This window comes from Myxocyprinus asiaticus, chromosome 16, assembly GCF_019703515.2.
Source record: "Myxocyprinus asiaticus isolate MX2 ecotype Aquarium Trade chromosome 16, UBuf_Myxa_2, whole genome shotgun sequence".
Lineage (NCBI taxonomy): Eukaryota > Metazoa > Chordata > Actinopteri > Cypriniformes > Catostomidae > Myxocyprinus > Myxocyprinus asiaticus.
In genome coordinates, this window is record NC_059359.1 from 1843757 (window position 1) to 1862566 (window position 18810).

The 18810-nt window shown below is 38.8% G+C and overlaps 1 protein-coding gene across 1 annotated transcript in view; it reads right to left on the minus strand.

Moving 5' to 3' along the window:
• Nucleotides 1–200: 200 nt before the first annotated feature.
• The window catches only part of LOC127453645 (phosphatidylinositol-3-phosphatase SAC1-B-like), a 28172-nt gene continuing 9562 nt past the window's right edge, over nucleotides 201–18810 (minus strand). The window contains exons 5-20 of the mRNA XM_051720201.1: nucleotides 18360–18509; nucleotides 18196–18255; nucleotides 17900–17933; nucleotides 14615–14716; nucleotides 14430–14515; nucleotides 11542–11628; nucleotides 11087–11155; nucleotides 9566–9645; nucleotides 9391–9489; nucleotides 8879–9017; nucleotides 6955–7024; nucleotides 6781–6853; nucleotides 6563–6656; nucleotides 6377–6469; nucleotides 3820–3877; nucleotides 201–3578 (exon numbers count right to left, since the gene is read on the minus strand). Coding sequence (XP_051576161.1) covers nucleotides 3442–3578; nucleotides 3820–3877; nucleotides 6377–6469; nucleotides 6563–6656; nucleotides 6781–6853; nucleotides 6955–7024; nucleotides 8879–9017; nucleotides 9391–9489; nucleotides 9566–9645; nucleotides 11087–11155; nucleotides 11542–11628; nucleotides 14430–14515; nucleotides 14615–14716; nucleotides 17900–17933; nucleotides 18196–18255; nucleotides 18360–18509 — 1431 coding nt within the window. The 3' untranslated portion in view covers nucleotides 201–3441. The remainder of the gene's footprint in view (nucleotides 3579–3819; nucleotides 3878–6376; nucleotides 6470–6562; nucleotides 6657–6780; nucleotides 6854–6954; nucleotides 7025–8878; nucleotides 9018–9390; nucleotides 9490–9565; nucleotides 9646–11086; nucleotides 11156–11541; nucleotides 11629–14429; nucleotides 14516–14614; nucleotides 14717–17899; nucleotides 17934–18195; nucleotides 18256–18359; nucleotides 18510–18810) is intronic.

The following is an 18810-nucleotide window of genomic DNA, read 5'->3' on the forward strand; positions in this document are numbered from 1 at the left end:
TGTTATCTCCATTTAATTCGAGCTCTGTGGCACATTCAAAGCAAACACGTTACCAAAATCCCCCAGGTTTAAAGGAATCACTCAAATGCTGTCATGTACTACTCACCCTGTTGCTCCAAACACGTTAAACTTTATACCGTGGAACACTAAAGGAGATGTAAAATAGAACATAAGGAAACTCAAGGACCCACGGACACCTGCACCATAATAATGACTTTAATATCAATAATACAGGTTTTTTACATTCTCTGCCAAGCAGGTGTCAGACACATGAAGAATGGTCTACAGTATGACACAGAGGGATAGAATGAAGACTTCCTCCAAAAAGCTCTCTCTCATTTGCTCACACCAAATTTAAGGCATCATCCGATTCCGACCTTCACAGGGAGTCCTTGAAGACGCAATAAAAGCACTCAGAAAGGAAAGAGAGGGTAATGGGTAATAGAAAAAACACAAACATTTGGCACATCGGTTCAGTGACAGGCCATTTTCATACATGCACGAGTGGCACCCAGGTAACTACAAACACACACACTCCTTTAGACGAAGAGACGCTGGTCCCATGACATGTTAGAGTTCGTTTTTGATTTTACATTTAAGACTAGATTCTGTACACATCTTGCCCAGAAAACACAAACAAAGTCCTTTAAATAATTCATAATAAAAGCTCCCAAATCACTGATGGAAGACAGTATGTTGTATATTGAAGGCATTGATGTGTCCATTCACGAACCGTTCCATCTTTGGTTCAGTCTCAAGTGTTCTAATTCACAAATAAACGCAATGACAAACAGCTGCCAAAAAAACATTTTCTTTTCTTATTTTTGTCTTATTTTTTCTAGTAAAAATATTGAAAACATCCTTATCGCGTTACTCCAAACCAGGAGGAACGAGCAGCGATCGATAAAAGTTATCTCTTTCATATTAACCTGTTCTAACCAGCCGTTATCGTATAGAGCCCCTTATTGGAAATGGAGGAAATTTGTTTTCTGAAATAGTTTTGCATGCCATCATTATAAGTTTTGCTTTCCCCAGTAATAAGTTTTGCGTTCCTTCGCAATAGTTTTGCGTTCCCTCGCAATAAGTTTTGCTTTCCCTCATAATACGTTTTGCATTCCTTCGCAATAGTTTTGCGTTCCCTGAAATAGTTTTGCATTCCTTCGCAATAGTTTTGCGTTCCTTCGCAATTAGTTTTGCGTTCCCCCGATATAGTTTTGCTTTCCCTCATAATCAGTTTTGCGTTCCTTCGCAATAGTTTTGCTTTCCCCTGAAATAGTTTTGCGTTCCTTCGCAATAGTTTTGCTTTCCCTCATAATCAGTTTTGCGTTCCCCCGAAATAGTTTTGCGTTCCTTCGCAATAGTTTTGCATTCCCCTGAAATAGTTTTGCGTTCCTTCGCAATAGTTTTGCTTTCCCTCATAATCAGTTTTGCGTTCCCCCGAAATAGTTTTGCGTTCCTTCGCAATAGTTTTGCTTTCCCTCATAATCAGTTTTGCGTTCCCCCGAAATAGTTTTGCGTTCCCCCGAAATAGTTTTGCTTTCCCTCATAATCAGTTTTGCGTTCCTTCGCAATAGTTTTGCGTTCCCTGAAATAGTTTTGTGTCCCCCGAAATAGTTTTGCATTCCTTCGCAATAGTTTTGCGTTCCCCCGAAATAGTTTTGCTTTCCCTCATAATCAGTTTTGCGTTCCCCCGAAATAGTTTTGCGTTCCCTCGCAATAAGTTTTGCTTTCCCTCATAATAATTTTTGCGTTCCCCCGCAATAGTTTTGCGTTCCCTGAAATAGTTTTGTGTTCCCCCGAAATAGTTTTGCGTTCCCTTGCAATAGTTTTGCGTTCCCCCGAAATAGTTTTGTTTCCTCATAAGTTTTGCGTTCCCCCACGAGTTCTGCATTCTCTCACAATACGTTTAGCGTTCCCTCAGAATACGTTTTGCATTCCCTCACAATACGTTTCATTCCTTCGCAATAGTTTTGCATTCCCCCCGAAATAGTTTTGCTATCCCTCATAATAAGTTTTGCGTTCCTTCGCAATAGTTTTGCGTTCCCCCGAAATAGTTTTGCTATCCCTCATAATAAGTTCTGCGTTCCCTTGCAATAGTTTTGCGTTACCCCGCAACAGTTTTGCATGCCCCCATAATACTTTTGCATTCCCTCGCAATAAGCTTTGTGTTTCCTCATAATAAGTTTTGCATTCCTTCGCAATAGTTTTGGGTTCTCACAACAAGTTTTGAGTTCCCTCATAAAAAGTTTTGCATTCCCTTGCAATAAGTTTTGTGTTCCCTCGCAACAGTTCGTGTTTCTACACAATAAGTTTTGCATTCCCTCACAATGGTTTGCGTTCCCTCCCAATAGTTTTGCGTTCTCTCACGATGAGTTGTTTCCTCGTAACAGTTTTGTTATCTTACAAAATTTTGCAATTGCTCACAACAGTTTGCGTTCTCTCGCAATAGCTTTATGGTAAGCCCAAAATAAATTCGAGGGAACACAAAATTTTAGAAAATAAATTAACTCCCTGTCCTCTACAGGGCTCTGCACAATTGTGACTAGCATTTTGATCGATCACTATTTCTGTGGTATTATGTTGAGTAGCCCCTCCCACAGTGAAATCTCATTGGTAAATAGTTTTTTTGTTGTTGTTGTTGTTTAAAGAATAAACCTAAATGTAGTTAGATTTATGCTTAAAACAAAAAATATTTTTTTACCAATGGAGTAAGAAAAATTTATTTATAAAAACAAAAAAAATCTGAAAAGTCATTATTTTACGCAATTTCACTTCATAATTTTTGTTTGAAGGACATTACATATTTTTAAAGCAAGACAAAAATACAGATAAAAAAAAAATATTTGCAGTGCAGAGGTATCAGCAGCAATGGCAGATACAATACAAAGATGTTTTGTTTCATACAAACAGCCAGAGAGCTGCAACACATACTGAGCTTGAAAACATGAGTCAATAGAACATCGTCAGATGTTTGGGTGAATAGAAATCGCCATCTATGAAACACTGTTGGAATCTGTGAACCACAAGGATTGGGGGCGTAAACCTCATGGAAACTGTACAAGTGGGTGTTTTTGGAGTCCATACATGAAATGCACGATAGTCTAAGGTGCTTGAGTGAAATTCCAGTGATGGATTCGTAAAGCTGCCCATGTGGCGATGGAATTATGGGATATCTGAGGCGAAGATAGGAGCTGGTCCCCTATGATACAACAACCGTGTGGAGAGCAGCAGGTGTGTGACGCATTAAGTCCATCCGTGTACGTTTGCTCACACACTGCCCTGGCCCCGCCCGGCCCCCCCTTCATCACCCCTCCTCTTCCTCTTTGCCATGTGGCATCAGTACAGGCTCCAGGCGCGGTTAAGCTGAGAGTAAGACAGCACTGAGGATGATGAGGAGGATGAAGACTCGGCTGGACCAAGCTGCTTTCCACACACACACATTCAGTCCATCTTCTCTTTCTGCACCAGTTTAGGCGCATCTACAAAGTCGCGGCCATTGAAGAGGATAACGCCACCGGTCACGATGCTCGCCGTGCCCCAGAACAACACGTACGCTAATGTCTCCGTCCAGGTGTCGCCTGGATAATGGAATTTCAGAGTAACAAAAAACTCAGAATACAACAGACATTTATGCATTTGGCAGATGCTTTTATCCAAAGCTACTTACAGTGCATTCAAGGTATACATCGTATCAGTTTGTGTGTTTCCTAGGAATCGAACCCATGATTTTGGCATTGCTAGCACCATGCTCTACTAGTTGAGCTACAGGAACTTTGTAGACTAAGATGTAAAGTGTTAATCAAGTAATGCAAGTCTTACCTGCCATCAGCAGACAGATTATACACATTGAGAATGCCACAACCATGATGATCGGCAACTGAAATAGACAGAAAAGGGACATTTTATAAAGCAATAGCCACAGGATGTCATGTTTTAACCTTGTGTGACCCCTCGTACACATGCATGGACATGGTACTTTGGCTTCCCTATATGCAACGCATAATTTAAATACATTTAAACTGACTGATCTCAGTTCAGGAGACTCTGTACTGTCAGTAAAGGGTTAAACTTTTGACGCACCAAGTCATGTGACAAAACAACATGGTGCCGACCACAATAGAGTTTGTATGTGGGAGAAACAGCAACAAAATTACATCTGGTAAGAAACATTAAAGACTCTAATCTTTTGACTCAAACATGTTTCAGTTTCATCCAATATGCCATTTTTAAAATTTTAGAGACTTATCTCTAAACGCCATGCTGCTAAACACAATGACCACTAGTGTGTACTTGAACACATTTATTCTCAATGTGATAATACACAGTAAATATAGGATTTCTAAGGAAAAAATTTGCTAATCCAAAAACTGGAAAATGTGTCTTTCAGAGGCTTTATATGGAGTTAGGATGAAAATAAGGTGCATTTCAAACTGTTCTGAGATCAGTGCAGACAGACAGCACACTGGAGGTTAAGTCATTCACTAAATAGGGAGCATCCTATCTAAGTGCATTCAATCCAAACTTCCTATCAAAAGTTCAGTTTCAGGCTGCAGATGATGCTGGCCATTACTTTAAATCAGAATTAATTATGCTAATTTCTGATGACGTCTGTAAAGTGAGCGAAAACGTAGTTTTACTTCAGGATTGTAGGCTTAATTTTTAGGTGTTATCACTTGTGCAAGTGAACCAAAAAAATTAAATAGCATAACTTAAAATTTAGTAGCACACAGAAGAGTATGGTCAAAACAACTCGCCACTGACCGGGATGACCGCCAACTCATTTGTATGTCATTCAACAACTGTAGGATGTCATTAAGTGACCTACAAAAAGAATGGCAGCTGGGGTGGGCAGCAGGCTCCTAGGGGCAGGGCTGAAGTCATGCAAAGCTAGAAAAAAGCCCTTCGTCAATGAGAAGCAAAGAAGAGCCAGGCTGAGGTTTGCAAAGGAGTAAGAGAACTGGAGTACGGTCATCTTCTCTGATGAGTCCAATTTTCAGCTTTGCCCAACACCTGGACATCTAATGGTTAAACGGAGACCTGGAGAGGCCTACAAGCCACAGTGTCTCACACCCACTGTGATGATCTGGGGGTGCTTCAGCAAGGCTGAAAACTTGCTTCCTTCTGCTCTGACAATGTTCCCCAACTCTGAGGATTGGTTTTTCCAGCAGGACAATGCTCCATGCCACACAGCCAGCTCAATCAAGGTGTGGATGGAGGACTATTGGATCAAGACCCAGTCATGGCCAGCCCAATCTCCAGACCTGAACTCCATTGAAAACCTCTGGAATGTGATCAAGAGGAAGATGAATGGACACAAGACATCAAAGACGAGATGCTTGAATTTATGCACCAGGAGTGGCATAAAGTCACCCAACAGCAATGTGAAAGACTGGTAGAGGGCATGCCAAGACACATGAAAGCTGTGATTGAAATCAGGGTTACTTCACCAAATATTGATTTCTGAACTCTAAGTTAAAACATTAGTATTGTGTTGTTTATAAATGAATATGAACTTGTTTTCTTTGCATTATTCGAGGTCTGAAAACACTGCATTTTCTTTATTATTTAACCGGTTGTCATTTTCTGCAAATAAATGCACTAAATGACAATATTTGTATTTTGAATTTGGGAGAAATGTTGTCAATACTTTATAGAAAAAAACACAAATGTTCATTTTACTGAAACACATACCTATAAATAGTAAATCCAAAGAAACTGATACATTTGCAGGGGTCTCTTAATTTTTTCCGGAGCTGTATATATATATATATAAGGCTACATTTATTTATTCTATAATATTATTTTTAAATTTTAGCATAACTACAGTCAGACATGCGCTGGACGGACGTCTTTGATCATTGCACTGGGTCATGCTTTTTTAGGGCGCCACATTTTTTTTAAAAACACCGTTAAGTTAAAAAGTACTTAAAAATGCATCTCGAGACACCTGAGTTCTGTTTGATTTGCTGCGCTGCATCTGGATTTATTTTTAGTACAGTTGGCACAAATATTCAACGTTCTGAAGTAGTTCAGGTTGCAAAGAGGAACTTATTATTTGATTGTAAAAAGAATCTCTCATCTTTTTACACATCGCATCAGTTTCAGAGGCTCTCTTTTTTGTGCCAGGCTGAAATATAAAAAAATATTTAAAAATTCTCATTATAATTATGAGAATCATTATTATATAGGCTAGATTAATTTTATATTATAATCTTATTTTTACATTTTAGCGTAACTTGTTTCACACACACCACAGACACGCACAAACAGATGAGTTTGGGACCGTTCACACCGAAAGTGTTTTTGAGTGCGTCTGCACTCGTAAAAACTATTTTCTTTGCAAACAGACACTGAATGGATGACTTTGATTTCTTACCGTGAGGAACTTCCAGTCTTTGGGTTCATGTAGAGAAGTGTTTATATCCGCCTCCTCTACGGCATAATTCCCCAGGAACAAATCAATGGAGTCCTGAATACACAGAAGAATAAAACCTTTGTTACCACACACACCTGTCTATTAGTATGTTCTCTTACCACCCCAGAATCTCCAGGAGATGCCCACCTGTCTGAAGCCATCTGAGAAGTTGTTCTTGTAGTATCTAATCATGGAGTTCCATCCGTCTATCAGCAGACCCCAATGAGTTCTCTTTCCTGTCCTGAACGCACACAGAACCAATTTTTTATACAGTGGGGGTGAGCAGTATTTTTACATTCGCACTGTATATACCGTCATACGACCCAGCACCCAGAGTCGGGCAGAGCAGAAGTGTCAATGCTTACCGTGTAAAATCGGTCTTTAGGGCTCCTGTGCCCGCATACTGTTTGGCACAAGCATTGGCATTGTCTGCCCATGCTGAAGGGACAGAAACAGAGAGAGAGAGAGAGAGAGAGAGATGATGAAGACAGAACAGGATGAAATTAACAGGTAAAGAGTAAGTTTGGGGCAGGTCTTACCATTCTTGTATATTTTTTCAAAATCTGCCTGTTCTTCAATCCGCTGGCCCACATGAAGAACTCCCAATCTCTACAGTCAAATGAGAAAACATCAAGGAAACCTGATATCAATAGAGTTTGACAAGTTGCTAAGCTAACAACACTAACAAGCAGGTCCACACAAAATCTGCACAATATTTTCCCCATTTTCTGCACTGATATTTGGTTAAAATGGTAGCAACAACAATAAAAATAAAAATAAAAAAAAAAAAAGGTGCTAAAGCAACGTCTACACTAATGTGTTTAAATTTTTAAACACTATTTTTATGCCCTTAATCCTCCACCGGAAGAAAATGCTCTGCATTACTGAATAATTTTACGTTTTCAAATTTAATGTGGTCATGGCGTAAGAGTGCTACACTTAGATTGGCAGCTAAAGACATTTTTAAATTAGTCAAATGTAATAAACATCCATGCAAAGGGCAGAGGACGTGTAGAACTTTGTGTTCCAATTTTGCGCAACTCTGAGTTCTGCACGCGCAGTTTCCACGTGGGCCTGCTATTACACATAAAAATACATAGCGCAAACATATATTGCATAAAAATAGTCACCTTGATTGAACTATTATTAAATCAATGCTTTTGCTGCATATAAATCCAGTAAATTGAATTTTATTAAGGAACTGTTTTCTTCCAATATGGCCAATGCAGGATCAATTTATCCTCCTGAGACCTCGCGTCCACATGCGTGGACGTAACGTTTTGGCTTCGCTATAGGCTATGCATAATTTAATTTCATTTGAACTGACTGATCTCAGTTCAGGAGAATCTAGGCTGTCATTAAAGGCTTAAACTTTTGACGCACCGAGTCATGTGACAAAACAACATGGCGCCGACCACAGCGGAGTAGGTCTTTGGGAGAAATGCCAACAAAATTACATCTGGTAAGAAACCTCATTACGTTTTTACATTGAAACCTGTTTGAGTCAAAAGATTAGAGTCTCTAGTTTCACCCGATATGCCATTTTAAAAATGTCACTGATTTATCGAGAAACGGCACGCTGTTAAACACAATGACCTCGGACGTGGACTATAGGATCATTTTCCTTAAAATATCTATATATAAATGAATGCATCCAAAAGCTGGAAAATTTTGCTTTCAGAAGCTTTATATGGAGTTAGCATGAAAATAAGGTGCATTTCAAACTGTTCTGAGACCAGTGCAGACAGACAGCACACTGGAGGTTAAGTCATTCACTAAATAGGGAGCAAGGGAGCATCCTATAGCTCTCTATGCAGTTAAGTGCATTCACTCCTAAAATCTGATCAAAAGTTCAGTTTCAGGCTGCAGATGATGTTTGGATCACTCAACATGTTTGACAGACATGTGACAATGATAATCAGTACATAGATTCAGAATTTATAATGTATCATTTTATTTTAACATGGTTGACAGTGATTGGATGATGCTGGACATTACTTTGAATCAGAATTAATTATGATAATTTCTGATGTAATGTCTGTAACATGAATAATCAACACTCCTGGAAACATGATAAATTTGATGAAAAAAAAAGGGACTTTCTATAGCTTGGTATTATTTAACATTTCACAACTTAGTCCCGCTGTCCACATATGAGGACATACATTATTAGGAAAACTATTTGGTCTGCAAAAAATATATATATATATATATATATATATATATATATATTTTTGCATGTTTCTTAGGTGCTACTACTCACAAATCAAAAAGGGGATTGGAAAATGCACACAGCAGTCACGCTCGGGTCTCCGGAGGACACATTTATTATTCTGATTATTTCGTTTTTGGGGTTTTTTTGTGATCAAATATTGCCTTGTAAAAAATTACATCTGCAGGATTAAAATCTGTGTCGAAACTGTGCGACATGGCAGTTTATTTGCGTGCAGTAAGCGAGCACACCTCTAACTGCGACTGCAGCAAGCGCCGCGCCAGCAGACTCTGAATCACATTAGTCCGATCCAAACAGTCCATGCAGTTGCTTCGGAAAGTCCCGTCCTGTTGCAGTTGAACCGTTCCATCGGAATCCACTAGGAAGTAGCTGCTCACAAAAAAATAAAATACACAATTGTTTCATTGCAAAGCAAAAGTCCATAGGGGTGCATTGTTTTTTATTTTGTTTCTTCAAACATATGCAGGAAAAATTAGCATTCGATATAAAATGAAAGCACATACACCACAACAATCACATTTGCAAACAAATGTTTTGATCAGTGCTTTTCTTTCAAATTAATCAACCGACTGGCAAATCAGAGCACTGAATCGATCACAGGAGTTAGCGGTCTGAATCCGTCAGATAACACACTTTACTGTGTTGTGTATGTATTGAAATGCCAATTAGAATGTTTAGTCTGTAGTGAGTGGTTGTTTATTTGACAAACAACTAAAATCCTGTAGTACACACGGTGTCATACCCAAATTCATCCTGCATTTCCGCTACCATGTCAACCAATATCTGCAGGCGATGCCACCTCATCCGGCTGCATTCCTTATGAAAATCAAACGCGATGTACCTGCAGGAGAACACAGTGAGACTGGAAACGTGTATCCATATCAGCAGTGTTTATGTGAAAACATCAACTCACTCACTTGATCAAGCCGTTGCTCAGACTGCCCACCATCTTTGCGAAGGCCATTTCTAACGGCTTCTCTGAGCCTTTCTGGTTTATCTGAGAATGAAACAGGAACAGAAATACAAATTAAAGTCGGCATGAAACGGAAGTTGTGACCGACTTCCGTATTGTGACGTATTTCCGAGTGAAACGGCTTATCGAACAAGAAAAAAAATGTGGAGCGGAGATTTAAGTTTCCATTGGTTGTTGATTGGATTGTGAAAATATGGGTGTTGCATAGTGGAACGGAGGTAGATCTGAATGAGAGTTTGCAGCGGACACACACACACCTACCACCGTGCTGCTCGAGTCAGAGCTGGTTAACGGTGAAACTGAGCAGCGATCTCAACACATTTATGATCAAACTGACAACATAAACACACAAGCACATCGTGGTCTTTGTCTACGATGAGGCTGTAACAATGAGTAAAAGTCCTCTTCATTCGAAATGTAAATTCAAGCCAGCTGACCCGTAACCAAGGAAGTTTGGGTTGAGGAACGATAGTTTGAAGGAAAATACACCTTGCCATCTTCACCACCATGCGATTGACACTTCGTTCAACTCTACGCAAGGTTGTGGTATTTATAAGAAAGGGGCGGGGTTTAAGCGGACTAAATGATTGGAGAAGTCCTGCATACCAGAGAGAAGTCTGTCGTTTCACCGGAAGATCCTGTTATTACATTTTTATTAAAGATTATGAGTAGCTCAGTGGTAAAGACGCTGGCTACCACCCCTGGAGTAGCGAGTTCGAATCCAGGGCATGCTGAGTGACTTCAGTCAGGTCTCCTAAGCAACCAAATTGGCCCGGTTGCTAGGGAGGGTAGAGTCACATGGGGTAACCTCCTCGTGGTCGCTATAATGTGGTCTGTTCTCGGTGGGGTGTGTGGTGAGTTGAGCATGGATGCCGCGGTGGATGGCGTGAAGCCTCCACACACGCTATGTCTCCGTGGCAACGCGCTCAACAAGCCACATGATTAGATGCTTGACGGTCTCAGACGCAGAGGCAACTGAGATTCGTCCTCCGCCACCCGGATTGAGGCGAGTCACTACGCCACCACGAGGACTTAAAAGCACATTGGGGAATTGGGCGTTCCAAATTGGGAGAAAAAGGGGAGAAAATCCCCAACAAAAAAATTATTACGAGGTCAAAAAAATAAAAAATAAATAAAACATATGCATGGACGAATCGTTCACAATAAGATCAATAACATGCATTTAGAAAATAGATGGGGTGAAATTAAATTTCATGCCGACTTTAAGATCTTAAAGCAATAGTTCACCCAAAAATGAATATTCTTCATTGGAAAAAGACTCTCCTTTTGTGTTCCACAGAATACATAACAGAATACAGTTTTTGAACGATATGAAAGTAAGGAAATTATGACATTTTTCATTTTTTGGGATGAACAAAAGATGACACGTTAAATGAGTTCACATGTGCAATATCTCGCAGTATATGACACATACATGTAAACATAGTAAGTTGACTAAACATACCAAGTTCAGAATCACTTGTTTGCCGTACGTTATGATCTGTGAGTCAAAATGCCTCTGGAAGCCATCCAACTGTGAGAGAAGAGATACAAATAAGATACAAATGAATCCTCAATAATATCAATTAGTACAAGCAATTTACAAAAATAGATTTTTTGCAAGCCAGTAAAAGAATAATGTTAACGTTTTAGATAAGTTTACATTTTTTAAGCTTTGGATCAATCTAATATATACAACTAACGCTTCGGGCTGAATTAATTGTACAATATTAATTATTTAAAAAATAATAATAATTTCAGGGTTTAATTTTAAATAAATTTAAAGTAGTATCAACACAGTGCCACCTTGCAAACATTATTCTTGACACGTTGTATAGAAAACAGAATATGTATTCATACACTTTTTATAGTAGTATTTAAACAAAACAACAACAAAAAGGTAAAGAAATTAAATCTTACATGATTGACACTCTTGCTGATCTGTGGTTTTGGCTTGTATTTGAGGTTTGGTCTCTGTGACCAGTAGAACGGGATAGACCCACGAGTCTGTGGGAGATTAAAGGGTCAAAGGTCATAGTTTTATAACAGACATTTATTTAACTCTTCATTCTGTCATACATTCATTGCGAGTAAAATGAATGCTGGTCAGTAATCTTGTTAGGAACCAAAACATAAAACATTGTTTAAATCAAATTGTAAGAATGATCGTCACTATTTAAAGTGTCTCGCTTTTCTTCTAACAACATGTGGACAATTAACGATCAGCTTTTTTTTTTTATTATTGTTCTAACAATAAATAATTTCCATTGCACATTGGATCTGCTGAACACATGACAGGCCAAAATTTTAAAGAGATAAAAGATAATAAAAAAAAAACTGAATATGATAACATGATGATTGATATTAAAAAGGTTATTTTGTACTTCTAAACCATTTTTGCACATCTGTTTTTGCAGTTCAAAACAACTAATATTTTACATGTATGTACTGTATATGATGGAACATTACAAATTCATACTATGCATATGTTGAGCAATTCCACGGAAATGTCAACCACATCATGAAAAAAAGTAAACGTTTAAATCAGAGGAACAAAACCCCTTTTAAATGTTGTATTATAGTGGTATAATGGATAATGCCGTTCAGACCGCTAGAGGGCGCCGCCTGCTCACACAGCTGACTGAAGTGCTGAATGCAGAAACACAGCCTTTTAAAGTTTAATAATCGCACAAGGCCATATTGTGATTTCAATCTTAATTCAATCAATCGTGCAGCATTAATGGATATCATACCGATATCTCAGAAGTCAAAGTCCGCTGGTTTCAAAGTGTTTTAGATGGTTTCCCTCATCATGTGATCTATAGGTAAGTGCCGCTTCCACAACTGTCACGTCCATTTATGATGTTTTTTTCCTTATTAACATGAGAACGAGACAGAATAAAAATGAAATATTACATGTTTTTAGGAGTGCCAACCCTTCTACATATTGTGGCTATTATTATTTCTGGATTGTGCATTTGATGTATTTGATATATAAATAAACCATCGATTTTTCATATCTGCATTTTCATGCTTATTACCGATATGAAAATCTGATGGTTCATTTATAATTATTTTTTAATCACACTTGGTAAAAACTCTGACTTCAAATGTACAATCCAGAAACAATAATAGCCACAATATGTAGAAGGGTTGGCACTCCTAAGAACATGTAACTTTTATTCTTTCTCGTTCTCACATTAATGGAGGAAAAAACATTGTTAAGTGACACTTGTGAAAGCGGCACTTACCTATACATGATGAGGTAAAACCATCCAAATTCTTTGAAAACAGCAAACTTTGACTTCTGAGATATTGGTATGGTATCCATTAAGGCTGCGTGATTGATTGAGTTAAGATTGAAATCACAATAAGGTCTTGCGCGATTACTAAATCTTGAAAGGCTGCATTAAAAAACAGACTGCAATCAGCACTTCAGTCAGCATTGTGTAAGCAAGCGGCGCCCTCTAGCGGTCTAGATGGCATTTTCCATTATCCATTACACCACTGTAGAATTTAAAAGGCCGTTTTGTTCCTTTGCCAACTTTTGATTTTTAATGATGTAGTTGACATTTCCTTGGAATTGCCCAACATAATAAACTGCATAATATGAGTTCTGTTGTTTTGAATTGCAAAAACAGAAGTGCAAAAATGATTTAGAAGTATACATTTTTAATATGAATATTATTTTTATCTTCTATTTATCTTTCATTTAGTGGCTCTCTTTAATATTTTGGCCAATCATGTGTTCAACAGATCCAATCCATGTTCAATGGAAATTATTTGTTGTTAGAACAAAAGCTTTTGTACCTCTTTGTACTTTAAAACACAATTTCCAAACAAAACAGTGATCTGATGGCAAAATAAGGTAAGTGGCAAAATATCAAATTGTTATTTGTCAAAATCGGTATTGGCCAAAAATGTTCATATCGGTACATCCCTAAATAATACTTTTACAGCATTTATTAATATTGGTTAATGTTAATTTCAGTATACACTAACAAATGTTTTACATTTAAAAGTTGTATACCTTTGTAAATGCATTATGAACCAACAATAAACAACTGTTTTTTTTTTTATTAACATTAGCTAAGATGCTGGAACTCATTATTAGCTCATGATATCTAATGCATTTACAAATTATTATAAAATGTTACTAAAATACCAACCAAAATGAATGAAATTCGAAAAAGGTAAAGCATGTCGAAAATGCATAATGTGAATTTGTAATGGTCTATCACAATATGTTAAATATGAGTTGTTTAGAATTTCAAAAACAGAAGTGCAAATTGTTTTACAAGTGCAAAATAAACTATTTTTTCCCACACATCAATTGCATTGTATATCGGTGCATCCCTATAATATATTTTAATAAAAAAGTTTCATGGCCAGTGAGAAATATTTATGGCTGGTAAATTTTCTCAATTTACTCGCCACTGGCAGGTGTGGCATAGTGACACTTGGACGCCGTTTGGGACTTTTAATCTTTGATGACATGGAAACTACCAATCCACTAATTAGAATGGAGATAATGGTTACACACAAGAAACTGTGGAATGTTGAGACGGACTCTTGGTCTGAGAGTATTTTTGTGGATGTATTTTGTGCATGACTAAACAGAGGGTTCTGACACAAAAAACATTCCGGTAAGTTTCCCCTTCCTGACTGTGGGAAAAAATGCAAACTCAGTCTGAATTTGGGTTTCTTTTAAAGTAACTGGACGATCTATGGCTGTACTTCTATTCATGGCGACCAGAAAAATACCATGCAAACTGATATTTGGAGGCTTTACCATTTCAGTGGCTTACCTGAACAAATGAAGCTTTTCCTCCATTATACTGAACAATCTGTTCTGTTTCAACAAAGTTAGCAGCATGACCCTCAGAGTCGATACCTAAAGAAAAACAGCTTAATTAGTAGCGTTTAGTAGCATCTGAATGAAGTAAGGTAGTTTCAGAGGTAGAATAATTCAATCACACTTAACAACTGTTACCTCTGACATAGTAACGCACACCAGCCCTGAAGCAGCTCCTCCTGGAAATTATGTTCCAATCGAAGATTTTGCCATTGATGCAGCACGACTTCATGTGGATGACTGTGGACTGTGATGTAAGGACTGCAACGTATGAATAAACTATAACAGGGCCCTATGAAATCTGTTTTATTTTTTTCCAAACGACATTACCTTTCATTATTTAATATTATTAATACTCAAATCAGCCCATCTGGCACCAACAATCATGCCATGGTCCAAATCACTGAGATAAAAAAAATTGTCCCCATTCTGATGGTTGATGTGAACATAAACTGAAGCTCCTGACCCGTATCTGCATGATTTTATGCACCGCACTGCTGCCACACGATTGGCTGATCAGATAATCGCATGGATGATTGTTGGTGCCAGCTGGGCTGGTTTGAGTATTTCTGGGATTTTCACACACAAGTCTCTAGAATTTACTCAGAATGGTGCCAAAAACAAAGAACATCCAGTGAGCGGCAGTTCTGTGGATGGAAACACCTTGTTGATGAGAGAGGTCAACAGAGAATGGCCAGACTGGTGTCAGAATGCTATTCTGAGATACGGGTTGGCGCTGTTTTGGTGGCACAAGGGGGACCTACACAATATTAGGAAGGTGATTTTAATGTTGTGGCTGATCGGTGTATGTATATGTATATACATACACACACACACACACACTGATGAGCCAAAACATTATGACTGCCTGCCTAATATGCTGTTGGTCCGCCAAAACAGTGCCAACCCGCCAAGGTATAGACTCTACAAGCCCCCTGAAAGTGTCCTGTGGTATCAGGTGCCAAGACATTAGCAGCAGATCCTTCAAGTCCTGTAAGTTGTGAGGTGGAGCCACCATGGATCAGACTTGTTGGTCCAGCACATCCCATAGATCCCCTCAATTGGATTGAGATCTGGGGAATTTGGAGGCCAGGGCAACACCTTGAACTCTTCATCATGCTCCTCAAAACATTCCTGAAAAATGTGTGCAGTGTGGCAGGGCGCATTATCCTGCTGAAAGAGGCCACTGCCATCAGGGAATACCATTGCCATATAGGGGTGTACCTGGTGATGTTTAGGTAGGTGGCACGTGTCAAATTGACGTCTACACGAATGGCCGGACCCAGGGTTTCCCAGCAGAACATTGCCCAGAGCATCATACTCCCTCCACCGGCTTGTCATCTTCCCACAGTGCATCCTGGTGCCATCACTTCCCCAGGTAAACGCCACATACGTACATGGCCATCCACGTGATGTTAAAGAAAACAGAACTCATCGGACCAGGTGACCTTCTTCCACTGCTCCAAGGTCAAGTTCTGATGCTCGCGTGCCCATTTTAGGCACTTTTGATGGTGGAAAGGAGGTCATCGTGGACACTCTGGCTGGTCTTCGGCTGCGCAGCCCCATACTCAACAGGGTGTGATGCACTGTGTGTTGTGACACATTTCTCCCATAACCATCATTAACATTTTCTGTGACTTGTGCCACAGTAGACCTTCTGTCGGTCTGGACCAGACAGGATAGCCTTCGTTGTCCTCGCGCATCGATGAGCCTTGGGCACCCAACAGCCTGTCGCCGATTTGTGGTTTGTCCCTCCTTGGACCCCTGTCGGTAGGTACTCACCACTGCTGAACGGGAGCATCCCACAAGCCTTGCCATTTTAGAGATGCTCTGACCCAGTTGTCTGGCCAATTTGACCCTTGTCAAAGTCGCTCAGGTCATTACTCCTGCCAATTTCTCATGCATTCAACACGTTGACTATGAGAACTGATTGTTCACTTACCATCTAATCTACCCAGACCTTGACACTTGACTGTGAGTGGTCAATGTTTTGGCTCATCGGTGTGTGTATGTATGTATGTATGTATGTATATGTATATGTATATGATATATATATATATATATATATATGTATGTATGTATATGTATATATATATATATATATATATATATATATATATATATATATATATATATATATATATATACATATACACCTTAAGGCTGTCAAACTATTAAAAGTGTTCAATCGAATTAATTACATGATGTGCCGATTAATTAAATTGACATAATCTATCTATCTATCTATCTATAGTGTTTAAAAGAGTGATTTACCCAAAACTAAAAACTCTGTAACAATTTATTATATTGGATTTAAAAAGCTAAAACAAGTTAACAACATCCTAGAAACTCTTAGCTACATGCTAAAACATGCAAACAATGCCTAGCTACATGCTAGCAACATGCTAGCAATATCTAGCTACATGCTAAAACATGCTAGCTTTGCCCAGCTACATGCTAAAAATTCTAACAGCATGATAGCATTGCCTAATACATGCTTAAACATGCTAGAAACACCTAGCAACATGTTAGCAACACCTAGCTTCATGCTAAACATGCTAGCAGCATGCTAGCATTGCCTAGCTACATGTTAAAACATGCTAACAATGCCTAGCAACATGTTAGCAACACCTAGCTTCATGCTAAACATGCTAGCAGCATGCTAGCAATGCCTAGCTACATGCTTAAACATGCTAGCAGCATGCTAGCAATGCCTAGCTACATGCTTAAACATGCTAGCAACAAGCTAAATCATGCTAGCAATGACTAGCTACATGCTAAAACATACTAGCATTGGCTAACTACATTTTAAAACATGTAAGCATCATGCTATTAATGCCTAGCTACATGCTAACACATGTTAGCATTTTATCTATCTGTAAAACTTCAAGCTTTTAAACTTTTTTTTAAACTTTCAGACAAGGCTTTTTCAAGCCAGCATAAAGTTTGTCTACAAACTTTTCAATCTAGTTTTCATTACTCTACATTATTAACCCTCATGAACAAAAAAATATAATAAAAAGGAGAACATCTGAAGAATCCTCACGCAGCTCTTTCCATAACACAACAGTTCATAGTTACCACATCGGACAAGCTCAATTAGGAGCTTCAGTGGAGGTGAAGATTTTTGGTGAATAACGTTCATTTTCTATTGGATGGCTTTAAAAGACTTCAAATATAGCACACAAGTCATATTAATACATTATGAATAATTTTTGGTACTTTTTGAAGCTTGACCATCATCACTATGGTCACTATGAATTGTCTTTGCATGGAAAAGAGCTATGTGAGCTAGTAAATATAAATTACAGAATTTGTGTTATTGGGTGAAAACCACACAAAACTAGATCGAACAACATAATCCTATTGCAGGCTTAAAAAAACGAGCCTTGTGACAAAGTCAGTTTTTCGTAAAAAGGATACAGCCATGAACAACAGGGTAGACAAACTTGTGTAGCTGTGAAAACACAAAGTTAAATGTGTGACACTTAAACACAGATTCACAGACATTTTAAATCTACTTGGCTACAGTGGCTGTTTGGTTGAAATCATGGTTCCTCTAATTGATAGATAAACCATTTCAGCACAAATACATAATATTGAGATCAATGTAATATCATCAAAAGGCTGAAAAATACCTAGATATAATTTTGCTGTATCATCCAGTGCTACTTCTAACACAATTCATTGTGTCTAAATCTAAAAACACTTTTGTGTACCTCAGGCTGTGCTAGGAATTCTCTCAAGAGATGACCGTTCCATACAAATCTCTGATCTGCCTGTGAAAGAAGATAATAATAAAAGATACCGTTAACTCTTCTGAGTCAAGCTTTAAGGAATAATTATAAGATTATTGATAAGAATATAGCAGACAGTGTCTCACCCGCTCCAGTAAACTCATTTCCTGAAACTCAGGGCTGGTGTTGGACAGTCGCTGGAGAGTGTGAGTCAGATCATAATCAGTAGCAAAGTAGAAACCGTCTGTGTTCAGGACGCTGTTGATCATGGACAGGAAGGTCTTGTTGTCCTGCATCTGGAGGATTCATATCAAGAATTACATTTCAAGTTTTGGGGGGGGGGGGATTTTTCCCCTTTTTCTCCCAATTTGGAATGCCCAATTCCCGATGCGCTCTAAGTCCTCGTGGTCGCATAGTGATTCGCCTCAGTCCGGGTGGCGGAGGACGAATCCCAGTTGCCACCGCGTCTGAGACAGTCAACCTGCGCATCTTATCACGTGGCTTGCTGAGCGCGTTGCCACGGAGACATAGCGCATGTGGAGGCTTCACGCCATCCACCGCGGCAACCACGCTCAATTCACCACGCGCCCCACCGAG